The sequence below is a fragment of the Acartia tonsa genome, chromosome 1 (assembly GCF_053477335.1).
Source record: "Acartia tonsa isolate MP-2025a chromosome 1, ASM5347733v1, whole genome shotgun sequence".
In the NCBI taxonomy this organism is placed as follows: Eukaryota; Metazoa; Arthropoda; class Copepoda; order Calanoida; family Acartiidae; genus Acartia; species Acartia tonsa.
This window is the reverse complement of record NC_137260.1, coordinates 4,003,982-4,017,589: the sequence shown is the minus strand read 5'-3', so window position 1 is coordinate 4,017,589 and position 13,608 is coordinate 4,003,982. Positions and strand designations below refer to the sequence as shown.

Genomic DNA, 13,608 nt, shown 5'->3' with positions numbered 1-13,608 from the left:
GCAAAAAAACTGGTTTTAATCTTATCATTGTACATTTTTATATTCATAGAAAGCTGGATATAATACGATGCTAGACATAGTTTTTTCGTATGGATGAGAACCGATTCCTATCCACCGGATTCGAATGAATACGAGAAAGGTTTATAAACATTTTTTTAGAGGGTACTTCCACTATCCCAATATAAATTGTCCCTGGAATACCCTCAACCTAAAAAAAAAATTGAAAAAAGACAGACTTTTCACCTGTTTTACAAACATTTCCCAAATTTAATCTAAATCTTAGATGTTTTTCATTCATAACAATTTTCCTTTTTTTAGTCCTTCCAGGAAGTATCTGAAGAGCCAGAACAACAACTAGACCTTCTTAATGAAATCGTTCAGGTATTGAAACCAGTGGATCATGGGAAGGAAACGAAGTGTCGCATTTTCACAGAAGTTTTTCTCCTATTTCTAGCCGCTGCAGGGAGCTCTAACCCTGCAGGGCCAATTTCCTAATCCTGCGGGGTAATCATTAATATTTGCCTAACCTAAAATAACCTATCTAAAGCTACTGTGAAACTATGACGAAACTCGCTACTTCGTTTTCTTTCCATGAACCAAATGTATATAGAAAGTCTAGATCTATAATTGTTAGACAAATTTGAAAACAGTGTAGGAACAATTAGACCACGATATTCGATATTGGTTAGAATGTGTACACATTTACATTTGAACCGGCATTTATTTTTCATTTTTTTTATAGTATAAGATCTAATTTTAGGATATTTTATCGTCAAAAAGTTATACTATTCAAACTAATGCATTAATGTTTAAACATATTAAGATTTAAAGAAGATAGATTTGAAACGTTGTATAATATCCAACAAAAAATGACGTCATACAATAAAAATGACCAATAGTAGGCCAGTATACAATTTACCATTGTTCAATTACAATGTATACTGACCTACCATTGGACATTTGTATTGTATGACGTTATTTTTTATTTTACACTATACGCTGTTTCATAAACTTTTATTTTGAAAAATAAACCATCCTTTTAGGAGCCCTTGCCCGTAGCCTTGCCCCAGATTGTATCAAACAGCGTGGACGATCAGCCCAACATCCTGGAGGAGGTCAGAGCCAGGACTGTAGCCATTACAGGTATACAATAGATAGATAGATAGATAGATAGATAGATAGATAGATAGGTAGATAGATAGATAGATAGATAGATAGATAGATAGATAGATAGATAGATACTAGGAGGAACAGCACATCATCCTGGAGGAGGTCAGAGCCAGGACTGTAGCCATTACAGGTATACAATAGATAGATATATAGATACAAAAGGTTGGTGGATAGATAGATAGGTAGGTAGATAGATAGACAGATCCTGAAAGATACTAACTAAGGATAGATGGATAGAAGAATGGTTTTCAAAAATGATTTAATTTAGATAGATAGATAGTTGCACATTTTTTACGAGCTCGCCAATTAATCGGTCGTAAATGGATTATTCGCCACGTCTAACCACGTATTTGAAAACAAAGAATATTGCAAACTAGATTTTACACACTATTTTTTTGTGGCGAATCAACTCTACAAGTATGTGGGTTTGTATGTGACGTAAAAAAAGGGGGGGGGGAAGCAGGGAGGGAGGAGACATTGGACAGAAAATTAAACTTGTGCCCAAATCATTTTATCTTATTCATAGGTTCAAAAACTTCTTTTTATTGAATTTTGATTGGTTTCTTTCAAATTAGAAGTATCCAAACTTTTTAACCAATAATCTTAATCTAGAGAAGGGGTAATTTTGTTAAGTATTATTTAGGATGTATATCAAATTATCGTCCATTGTCTTGTCCCCTAAGGTTCTTTGGAAAAAGTTTTACTTGTGGAAATAAAAGTATAATATTTTTCAACCTGCCATCTTTTTAATAAATATTTTGCAATCTTTCTAATATAAAAATGCAAAAATCCCTCTTTCATTTTTTGTCACATTTTTATACATAGTTGTTCTTGTTTTTACATTGATGATAACGGTCTAAAATTGTAAAATTTTATTGTCCTTGAAATTGGAGCATTATTGGACAATAAAGTTGTAGAACCATCAGTTTAGAAATTAAATTATGTTTTCTAGCGGCTTTGCCCCTAGCCTAGGGTTTTTTGTAAGAAAGTTAAATTAAAAACATACTTTCTTATTAATTTTTAAAAGCGAAGCTTTTCTATAATTAGGGTCGGTCCGTCCGTCCGTCCGTAACGGATAGCTTTTTTCGTTAATTAAGGCATGTTAGAATTGTCCTATCGATTTCAAATTTTGCATGGTGATTCCTTTAGCAGTTAGGTACGATTTAGAAAGCTTAGCAACTCTATAATCATTACCAAAATGTCCGTACGTCCATTTAAAACATGATGATTTTTTTACTTTTTTAACATCAAATTTTTATGTGATCTAATTATCCGATTGATCTGATTTTTGGTATATTGATTCCTGGGACAACAAAGTATAATGTAATAAACGAAGCAACTCTATAATCAAGTCCTAAAAATGTAAGTATGTCCATAAACATTATCCTATATCAAGCAGTTTTTTAACAAATTTACTCACAATTTTGCTTTGACTCTTATACATTTATATTAGGATTATTCAGTTCTGAAACTATACAAGTGTTAACGTCCGTTTGTCCTACCGTTTCAGTGCTTCGCTTTTATGGATGTTGTCATCCTTGTTTTTATGAAGATTTCCTAGAAATATCAGATTTAAAGAAATAAACAAAGATTTATTTCAGTAAATAGTTCTAATTCTAAAATTAATGAATTTTATACTTTTTTTATAGCATTAAGATAATATTAAATTCTAAATTAACTCTGTAATATTTTCATTGGTTTAAAGCTCACTTACAAATATTTTTTTAAATTTTTACAACCGTATTTTCTGAGAACATATTAATTTATTTTCTAAATTTTGATTATGTTACTTGTATCCTGTAAAGTAATAAGTTTTTTTTGTCTAAAGCTAAAGATCTTATAATATAATGTTCATAATTAGTTTTACATAGTTTCAGGGATGCTTTATAAGTGTCTTGGGGTGGTTTTAGGCTATTTTCCTTACCTTTCCACCCTCCTCTAAAAGCTTGTCCTGAAGCAACTAGTATGAAAAAGTTAAACTTGGATGCCTTACATACTAAGTCAGTATAACTATGACTTGAACTGCCTTTCAGTCTGCCTTTTTTGTGGCGGAAACATTTAATATACTTATTCTGTTGTTCTAATAAGTGTATTCTAATAATTTATTGAGACATTTTCGCTTCTATTACAGGTTATCATTCTTGTTGTTAATTTGTCTGACTATACGATAGCCAAAAAGTGAATTTAGTGACCTTTTTAAACAATCTAACAGATAAGAAAAAATGCGCACTAAGCACCTTGTTAAGTACTTTTAACCCCCATTTTTTCATTTTTTGAAATAAATTTTAAATGAAACGGGGTAGTCTTTCATATACTTGTTTATTACTTAAGGTTAGGTTGGGATATATTTGGTAGAAGTAGCCGGTATAGGCCCCGAAAAGTTTAGGCATGTGGAAAAAAAACTTGCATCCCTCCCCCCTCCAAATTAAGGAGCATGGGGGGTGTTATCATTGCTCAACAGGCGCTTTATGTGAAATCACCAAACAAAAGTGTAAAAAAACTGGACCATTTCACCTTTACTTAATCTTACTCTAATCTCAGTTTAAAATGTGTATTATTATGTACATTTCTCCATCTTAATACATGACATTGGATATAGGTTATACGTGGATTTATTGACAGTGGAAAATTTGCCGTCAAATAAGCTTGCTAATATGGAATCATTTATTTGTTAGTTTGTTCATCCAGTAGGAGGAGAGGGGATGGGGCTATCGTTATTTTAGCCAGCTGCGAGCACCACTTTATCAGAGTACATGAAAATCTGGTGCAACATCCAAGTAATAATATATCGATTTACATGACATTTAAGTCTATTAGCCCTTTAACAGTATAAGTTATGTAATATGCAAGAAAAATATCTTGAGCTACTGAACCGATGAATTTTAGGATATTTTATCGATTGACGCATTGTACGGACCTACCTTAGTTAAAGAGTAGCTGCTCTCATAATAACAGAATTACTTAAAAATTAAACTATCAGCTGCACCCCTAGCGTCTAGAGGGGTATAGCAGATAAATGATCAAAGTCTATCCAAAGCTTAAATTTAAAAAAATAAAAATGCTAAAACCAATCTGGGATCTATGTAATTAAGCTTCCCCCTAAAATGGAGAACTTAATTGGGTTCAGTAGTTAACAAATCTCAAGCTGCATTAAAAAAAGAACCTATGATCTTTATATGACAGGATAAAGTCCAATTCTATTAACCAATGTCTCTTCTAGCCTCCAACAAAATATTAAAAGCGAAGCTTTTCTATAATTAGGGTCGGTCCGTCCGTCCGTACGTCCGTCACAGAAGGTTAGCTTTTTTTTGTTAATTTAAACAGGTTAGAATTGTTCTATCGATTCCAAACTTTGCATGATGATTCCTGTAGTAGTTGGGTACGATTTAGAAGGCGTAGCAACTCTATAATCAATACCAGAATGTCTGTACGTCCATATTAAACATGTTGATTTTTCTACTTTCTACTCAAATTTTTAAGTTATCTAATTATCCGTTCAGACACTATACAAGTGTTAATGTTCGTTTGTCCTTCCCTTTTAGAGCTTCGCTTTTATGGATGTTGTCATCCTTGTTTTTCATCGTCTATCTTCAAGTTTATTACCTATCCTAATCGTGCATTAATTTTTAGAAATTTCTCGGCAACAGCTTTAATTTCACGACCTTTACTTTACAAGGTCGTTTGGAATTTCAAAAGCAATATTTTTTTATTATATATAGACTTTTTATATATATTTATAGAGGCTTGATCCAAAATATATACTTAAAATTTCAAAACAGCCCAATTGTTAAATGTTCACTTCCAGATTAATTTTAGAATAGTTATTTCTCGCATCGTATTATAAACGGCTTTCCGCGGATATAGAATGTACAATTATGAGATTAAAACCAGTTTTTTTAGCCAGTTTTTTTTAGAAAACTGTATATAATTCGATGCTAGACATAGTTTTTTCGTATGGATGAGAACCGGTTCCTATCCACTGGATTCGAATGAATACGAGAAAGCTTATTCCCACCCTAATTTATTCAGTGTGAAATAAAAATAAAAATTTATATTACTTTTGATACCCCCGAGGTAAATAGATAGATAGATATCTTACCCAGGGAGGGAGGGGACATTGGGCTATTTATTAATCCACAACTTTTTACATTTTCTTATTCATTAGCCTACCAACTTTGAGGACTTATATTGAATTTTGATTGGTTGACTCATTAAGTTTAATGTCTTAATACAGAAGGGGTAATTTTGTGTATCATGATTGTGGATGTACATGAATTTATCGGCCATTGTCTTATCCCTTTAGATCCCTGTATATTACCCCCGAGATATTTTTGTTTTAGGTCAGCAAGATTAAGATATAAAGGTCAATATATTAGAGTAAGTTAATCTTAATAGACCTACTATTGCATAACTTTCAAAATGTCATATATTTTTATAAAAACAAGGATGACAACATCCAAAAAAGCGAAGCACTCAAAAGGTAGGACAATAGGACATTAACACTTGTATACTTGACGAACTGAATAATTAGAATACAAATGTATAAGAATCGAAGCAAAATTGTAAGTAAATTTGTTGAAAAACTGTTTTATACAGGATAATGTTTATGGACATACTTACATTTTAGGACTTGATTATAGAGTTGCTTTGCTTATAACATTATACTTTGTTGTCCCAGGAATCAATACACCAAAAATCAGATCAATCAGATGATTAGATCACATAAAAATTTGTTGTTAAATAAGTAAAAAAATCGACATGTTTAAAATAGACGTACGGACATTCTGGTAATGATTATCTAACTATTAAAGGAATCACCATGCAAAGTTTGATATCGATAGGACAATTCTAACATGTCTAAATTAACGAAAAAAGCTATCTGTTACGGACGGACGGACGGACGAACAGACGTACGGACGGACGGATCGACCCTAATTATAGAAAAGATTCACTTTTAAAAATTAAAGCTGATGTTTTGCTAAACAAGTAGTTCTTTGATTATTAGGTAATATTAGCTTTTGATTAAGTATTATATATTATAACAATGTCACATCTTTAATTTGTCAGTCATGGCTATTTTCAGCTAGTCGTTATGAATAATGTCACTGATATAATAACAACTAAAAAATAAAATAAGTGTAGTTTTACTTAATAGACTTACTATAGTACACTATGATTTCCTGTTTTTTTCAGCCACCTGGCTTTTTAAGCCGGCTTAAGGAAAACAAAGTGTAATATTTATTTCGCCTGTTTATTGTCCAAGGTTTTTCTCTCAAAAATTATAGATTGCCATAAAATTTTTTTATATAAAGATTATTTTTTCTCCTATTATACTATCCTTTCTTTTTTTATTAGCATGGAATTGTAGTGGATTATACTATCAAATTAAATTTCCTGTTGTTCTGTGCATCCAGTATGTTTTAATTTGTAAAAAACCGAGGAATTATCCATCTCTTTTTTAGGGGCTTTCTTTCCCAGTCCTCCTCTCCTCGTCCGTCATTTTTATGACGTCATTGAGGGACTTTCTTCGTCTTTCCGTCCATCCACATCTTAAAAATTCTAAATATTAAAAACTATAAAAAATACGTGAGAATGACTTCATTATTTTTTCCTCAAAAATCTTTTATTGATGAATTTCACAAATGTTCTTTAAAGCTCCTTTTTCGCATTCTTATCCATGTTTTTTTATGGTTCACTACTTATGAATGTTTTTATCCTTATTTTTATATCTTTCTATATTTCAAGATACCGTTTATTGGTCTATCCATTTTAGAATTAGGCAACAGCGTCCAACAAAAATAAAAACATCCCTAAGTAGATAACCAAAAAACAATGAACAAAGTATACAATTTAAAGGGCAGATTTCCAGTGGTCATAAAGCAAGAATAAAATTTTAAAGAAAAAATCATTAAACTTTTTTCTCTACTTTTTTACATGTTTCAATATTTATGTCTGATAGACCTGCGGACCAAGTATGACGAGGAAAGTGAATTATAGAGTAGCTTCGCTACTAACAATCATTGTGGAGAAATGAAGACATTTAATAATTTATCTCAGGCATCACATTTGAATTCATGAAATATGTCAGATTTTAATTGTTCACTACTCCCCCTTTTTCTTATAATGCCATATAAAATACTAGCGGCTGCGCCCCTAGCATATAGGGGCTCTATATTCGAAGGGATATGGAAAGACAAGAAAATAGCCTAAACATTACTCAGACTAATTATAAAAATTAAAAAGCCTAAAACCATTTTAGAACATATGAGAAGCGTCACTGTAAAGGTGATTTTGTCTTTTTTTTTACAGAGAAGCCATTTTTAGTTCCTGACAATTTTTTTTTATTTATTAAGGGGAAAGGTGACTCCAACCCCCCAAGGCATTAAACATAGTGCAAAAATTATAGAATTCTTAATTTGTATCTGTGCTTAAAAAAACTGTTTATTCAACTATTAAGTAGATGCTAAATAGCCTAATAATCAGCTCAATTAAATTATGCTTAAAAGCTTACATTCATAAATAAAGGGACCCGCTAACCAGTTAACCTATTAAAAGTTTCAACTTTAAGGTAAGCTTTACATAGGTCTCGGGATGGTTTTAGACTACTTTTTTCGGGTATAGTTCCTTTCGTGACATCGCACCTTAAGGGGCGATTCTTCGTATTTTTCACAGTAGGTTTTCTTCTATTTCTAGCCCCTGCGGGGGGCTCTAACTATGCGGGGTATTTTACCTAACCCCGTGGGGCAATCACCTAACCCAATATAACCTAACCTAACCTAAAATAACCTTTAAAAAGCCAATTTAAAAATACGACAAATCGCCCCTTAAGGTGTGATGTCACGAAAAAAACTATGCCCCTTTTTTCTTTTTTAAAAGTCAGAGCATGGTTTAATTCTATTTTTTATATAGATTTATTTTAAAAATTTAGTTAAAAAAATTTAAGTAAAGACAGTTTGTAGATTTTTAACCAAATAAACCTAAATAAAATAGTGTTTCTTGAATGTTAATGCAATAAAGAAGTGTTATGAAGTATTGAGTATGTAATAAATGCACTTTACATATTGCTGGATGAATAATATGAAAATAAATTCACACACATTGAAATTTAAATTAAACTTATACCCAAAGTTTTAAGACAACGTTATCGTATTTGTTTTCTCAAAAACTTTTATTACTTTTTGATTGGTTGGTTCCAAACTTTTGAACCAATAATTTTAATTCACAAAATTTTGTAAATATCATAGAGAATGTATTGTCCATTGTCATAACCCTTAATTAACGATTACTTGATTATATTAGATTAAGTCATAAATAAGATAATGTTCAGGTAATATGGATTGCTTTATTTATGATATTATAATAAGATATTCTCGCTTATGACATTCTGCTAAAAATTATAGAGTTGCTACGCTTTCTAAATACTACCTAACTAGTACAGATATTTATAAATTAATAGTACAATTCTAACATGCCTAAATTAACAAAAAGAGCTAACCGTTACGTAAAGCCGAACCTACCCTGATTATAGAAAAGCTTTGCTTTTAACAAAGTACTTAGTAGAAGTAGAATGTCCATCTTTTTAGCCATTTGTATTTTTTTTAGAATCCATGTCTATATTCCTTTTATATGCAAAGCAACTGTATTTTTTTCTTCAAGTTTGAAAGATTACATGCTTCTTACATTATGATCTGCGCCCCTTGCATCTAGAGGAGGGAGGTTAGTAAAGTAGCATAAAACTATCCTTGGACCTGTGTAGAACTTCCTAAATATGGAGATTTCAATTGGTTTAGTAGATAACGAGACTTAATGTATACACAAAAACCTTACTACTTTATATATTAGAATGCATCAATTTCTATCTATTAACTGTCCTATATAAAACAATCTATCTACCTATCTACCGTATTAGCTATGAATTTATTAATCTATCTATCCATCTAGCTCTCTCATATTAAGATTATTCATTAAGATAAGATTTTTATCTAGATATTTCCCGTCTACGGACTAAAAGGAATTTTAAAAATCAACCAAAAAACAAGCAATGGACAAGATATATGGGAAGGATTTTGGAATTTATTAATGTTAAAATCTTCAAATGGATTTCAAACCTGGCATGTAGATTCCTATAACAATAAGGTTAAATTTTAAAAGCATAGCAAACTATATGCATATTGTGTTGTAAGTTTTGCACCAAATTTTACATTCTTATAAACAAATATATCTTATTAACCTGATTACTAGGACAATATGGCACAATAGTAAAATAAATGCGCAAGTGTGTAATAAGTGTGTATTAAATTATTGTTTCATTGCTGGAACACTTCAATCACAAGCCATTTAAAATTCTTAAAATATTTCGTTGCTAAATTTTGCGTAAGAAGTTTGCACATTGCAATTTCTGTTGTCGTAATTTCATAGAATATTATTATTCATTTGATTAATTCTCAAATATTATGTCATTTTTAATTTATTTTTGAATGTTAATCTTTCTATCTTTCAGTTTTAAATTTTCTAAATGTTCCTTAATGTTTACAGACTTCCTTATCTTTAAACATTTGAAATAACAGTTACCTCCTGTTGATACCTTCTACTAATACTTTCTGTATGGTTTTAGATTTATTCTTAATAACAGTTCCTCTATGATTGTGCAGTTTAAGTTTCTACTCTTGTATTTTTTCCTCTGAGATCGTTTAAGATAAATCCTACTCTGATTTTTGCTCTATAGTAGTATATTTAACTTTTAAGTTGATAAAATCCACTCTTTACCTCATAACTCAAAGAATATATAACATAACTCCTACTCTTTAATATTTGCTCTATGGTAGTGCATTTAACTTATTTACTTTTATGTCATCATATATTTTTATTTTAATCTCTTGTATGTTTCCTCTATGATCATTTAACATCAATTCGTTTCCTAAATATTTGCTCTATGGCAATGCATTTAACCTATTTACTGTTAAGTTATCTAACATCTGATCTCACCTAATTAATCATTTAACCTGTTAAATTTCCTACTCTTTAATATTTGCTCTATGGAAGTGCATTTAACCTATTTACTGTTAAGTTGTATAAAATCTACTCTTTACCTCATAACTCAAAGATTATTTATAACATTCTACTCTTTAATAGCTGCTCTATGGTATTGCATTTAACCTATATACTGTCAAGTTATCTAACATCTACTCTTACCTAATTACTTAATGATAACCAGTTAAAACTCCTACTCTTTACTATTTGCTCTATGGTAGTGCATTTAACTTATTCACTGTTATGTCATCATATATTTTTAAATTAATCTCTTCTTTGTTTCCTCTATGATCATTTAACATAACTACTACTCTTTAATATTTGCTCTATGGTAGTGCATTTAACCTATTTACTGTTAAGTTATCTGGGACAAGCTTACAATGAGTAATTTCAGGTTTTGTCTCCTCTTGTTGCATTAGCAACATGCATAACCTAGAGATGGATATATCACTTAAAGACAATAACTGTCTACAATAATTTAGTATATCAAATCTTTATCAATATTTATTGAAACGAAATGTTTGTTTTTCGTATGCTTATATTGTTATCAATATAATATTCAAGTAATATCCGCTGGATTAGAACCGGATCTCAGCAATACTGAAAAATCATGTATAGCATCGTATTACAGACAATTTTCCAAGAATATTAAAATAAATATGTTTTTCGACTTATATATTTTTAAAATATCATTGGAAAGCTGTCGATGATACGAGTCAATAAATAACTATTCTGGACGAAATATTTGGATATTATTATCCTTGTTGTATATTCTTGAGTGTATTGAAAGATGAATTTGTTGCAGGATGCACATGTAGAGTTTGTGGTTTCTAGTAGTAATTTTACAGTAGAATCACAGTTCATATATTTTACTTAATTGTGTCATAAGGATAAAGGGACATTTTACTATAAATTTCTGGTAACTAAAGTTCTATTAACTTGTTCTATGACTAATTTGCTTAAAAACTATGGATACTACCATTTAATCTTATATATTTGGTTCAAATTACCGACGAAGATCAAACTGCATTACTTTTGCACCACTTTTGACGTCATATTTTCCTTTTTTAGGGGTTTTCTTTCCCATCGACTTATCTTCCTCATTTTATGACGTCACAGGAATAAAAAATGTGACACAAAAGTAATGCAGTTTGGTCTTCATCAAATTACCGGTTTTCAATTTTCATTTAATAATTTGATCTACTGAAGGGTTAATTTTGTTTGATATAATTGAGGTTTTAAATCAATTATCTCCCATTATCTTATCCCTTACCTGTACAAAACTGTCATATGTAAAAGTCTCATATGTTGCAATGACAGGTAAATTCTGAATGAAATTTGTACAGTATATATTCTGTACACATGGGTTTTCTCTTGAGTATAACATATAATTGGTTTATTTACTAAAATATTTAAAATTCAAATAATAATTTAACTAATGGAAAGTGTATTTTAGTTGTTAATTGTTTCTGTACTTTGTAAAACTATGTACATTCTCGGGATACCAAGTAACTGTCATCGTTTGGTGCATTTCAAACAATTAAATGTCTCTGAGTCTCTCAACAAAACATAACTTAATTATCTATCTTTCTATCCTTTATTTTGTATGTCAGTGCTTTCACATAAAGTGCCCGTTTAGCAATGACAACCCCTCCCCCTTAATTTTTTAAATATATTAAAAACAAGGGAGGACATTTTATTTTCTCGTATTCATTCGAATCCGGTGGATAGGAACCGGTTCTCATCCATTTGAAAAAACTATGTCTAGCATCGTATTATATCCAGCTTTCTACGAATATAAAAATATACAATCTTAAGATTAAAACCAGTTTTTTAGCCAGTGCCTTCGGCACCTCGGGGCTAAAAAAACTAGTTTTAATCTTATAATTGTACATTCTATATCCGCGGAAAGCTGTTTATAATACGATGCGAGAAATAACTATTCTCTTCTACCTAATTCATGTCTCATACCTCCAATTCCCTTACTCTGCAGGGCTGCCCAGTACCCAATATAACTTAACCTAACCTGACCCAAAGTATTAAAAAAACGAACCCCCTTTTTTAATTTGTTTAAAAAATAGGGTGAGGAGGGGTTAACAGTGCTCAACAAGGTACTTTATGTGAAAGCTCATGTATGTCTAAGAAGAAGTGCACTACAATGGATATATCATTACGTGGATCTTGCACCAGATTTTTATGTACTCTAATAAAATAAAACTCGCATCAGGCTAATATTACAATTCTCCCCTTTTCTCCATCCTCCCCCCTCCTACTGAATGAAATAACGGACCAATAAAGAAGTTCTATGTTAGTAAGATGAATTGATGACAATTTTCCCCTTATCATAATAACCACGTATATTCTATAGATCTATTTGCACAGGAAACTTAGTGTCTCTTAGGAAGGTATAACCTTGTGTATTTGTTTATCTATTAACTTTATTGTTAGACTTTATTTGTCTGTTTGTCTTACCTTTGATATAAAGTAGAACATTGTCCGTCCGTCTTTCTGTCAAGGTGATATGTTGCAGAGGATCTAAAGGGATACGACAATGGCAAATATATTTATGCATATCCCCAATGAACGTTTGAACACTCTACTTAGTGACCCAAACAATTAAAATTTCTTAACAGTCCTAACTAATAAGAAAAAGTTATTATAAAACTTTGGGGACTATTATAAAAACCCAATGTCCCCTCCCTCCTTGGATATGTAGAAAAGTATAATACAACGCTTCCATTTGAAATTGAAAATTAAGAAACTCTTTGTTTCAAAATATATTTGATGAAAACTTTTTGAAGGATTTATTTTATCTAAACTAATGATTAAAATAAAAATGTTTTTTAAAAAATTTATTGCTTTTAAAAATTTTATATTTTTCTTAAATGGGCATATCATTATATATTTCCACTATTGCATTATATGCAGAGAGAGAGGGGACAATGGGCTGTTTATTATACTAGTCCCCAAAGTTTTATAATAACATTTTCTTATTCTTTGGTTTAACCACTTTAAGGACTTTTAATGAATTCTGATTGGTTGCTTTATTAAATTTAGTATCCAAACGTTTCAACCACTATTCTATTTATAATATATAGAAGGTGTAAATTTGTGTATTCTCATCAATTTATCGGCCGTATGTCTTATCCCTTTAGATTCCTGATTATAAGTCTTGTAAAAGGACATATACAATTACATTTTTTTTCGTATTAAGTTTTCTTGCCTAAGAAATTATGGCCGTGTAAAAAATAAATGCAGAAAACAAGGATGACAACATTAATAAAAGTAAAGCTTAAAAATACATGTTTTAAATTGACCTATGGAAGTTATAGAGTTTTCTAAGTTGACCTAATTATTACAGGAATCATCAAATTAAGTTTTATATCGATAAGACAATTTTAGCATATC

At 30.5% G+C, this 13,608-nt stretch overlaps 1 protein-coding gene across 1 annotated transcript in view; it reads left to right on the top strand.

Moving 5' to 3' along the window:
* The window catches only part of LOC145332604 (uncharacterized), a 147,766-nt gene that overhangs the window by 127,120 nt on the left and 7,038 nt on the right, over positions 1 to 13,608 (top strand). The window contains exons 11-12 of the mRNA XM_080177643.1: positions 319 to 381; positions 1,044 to 1,143. Of these exons, the coding sequence (XP_080033769.1) occupies positions 319 to 381; positions 1,044 to 1,143 (163 nt within the window). The remainder of the gene's footprint in view (positions 1 to 318; positions 382 to 1,043; positions 1,144 to 13,608) is intronic.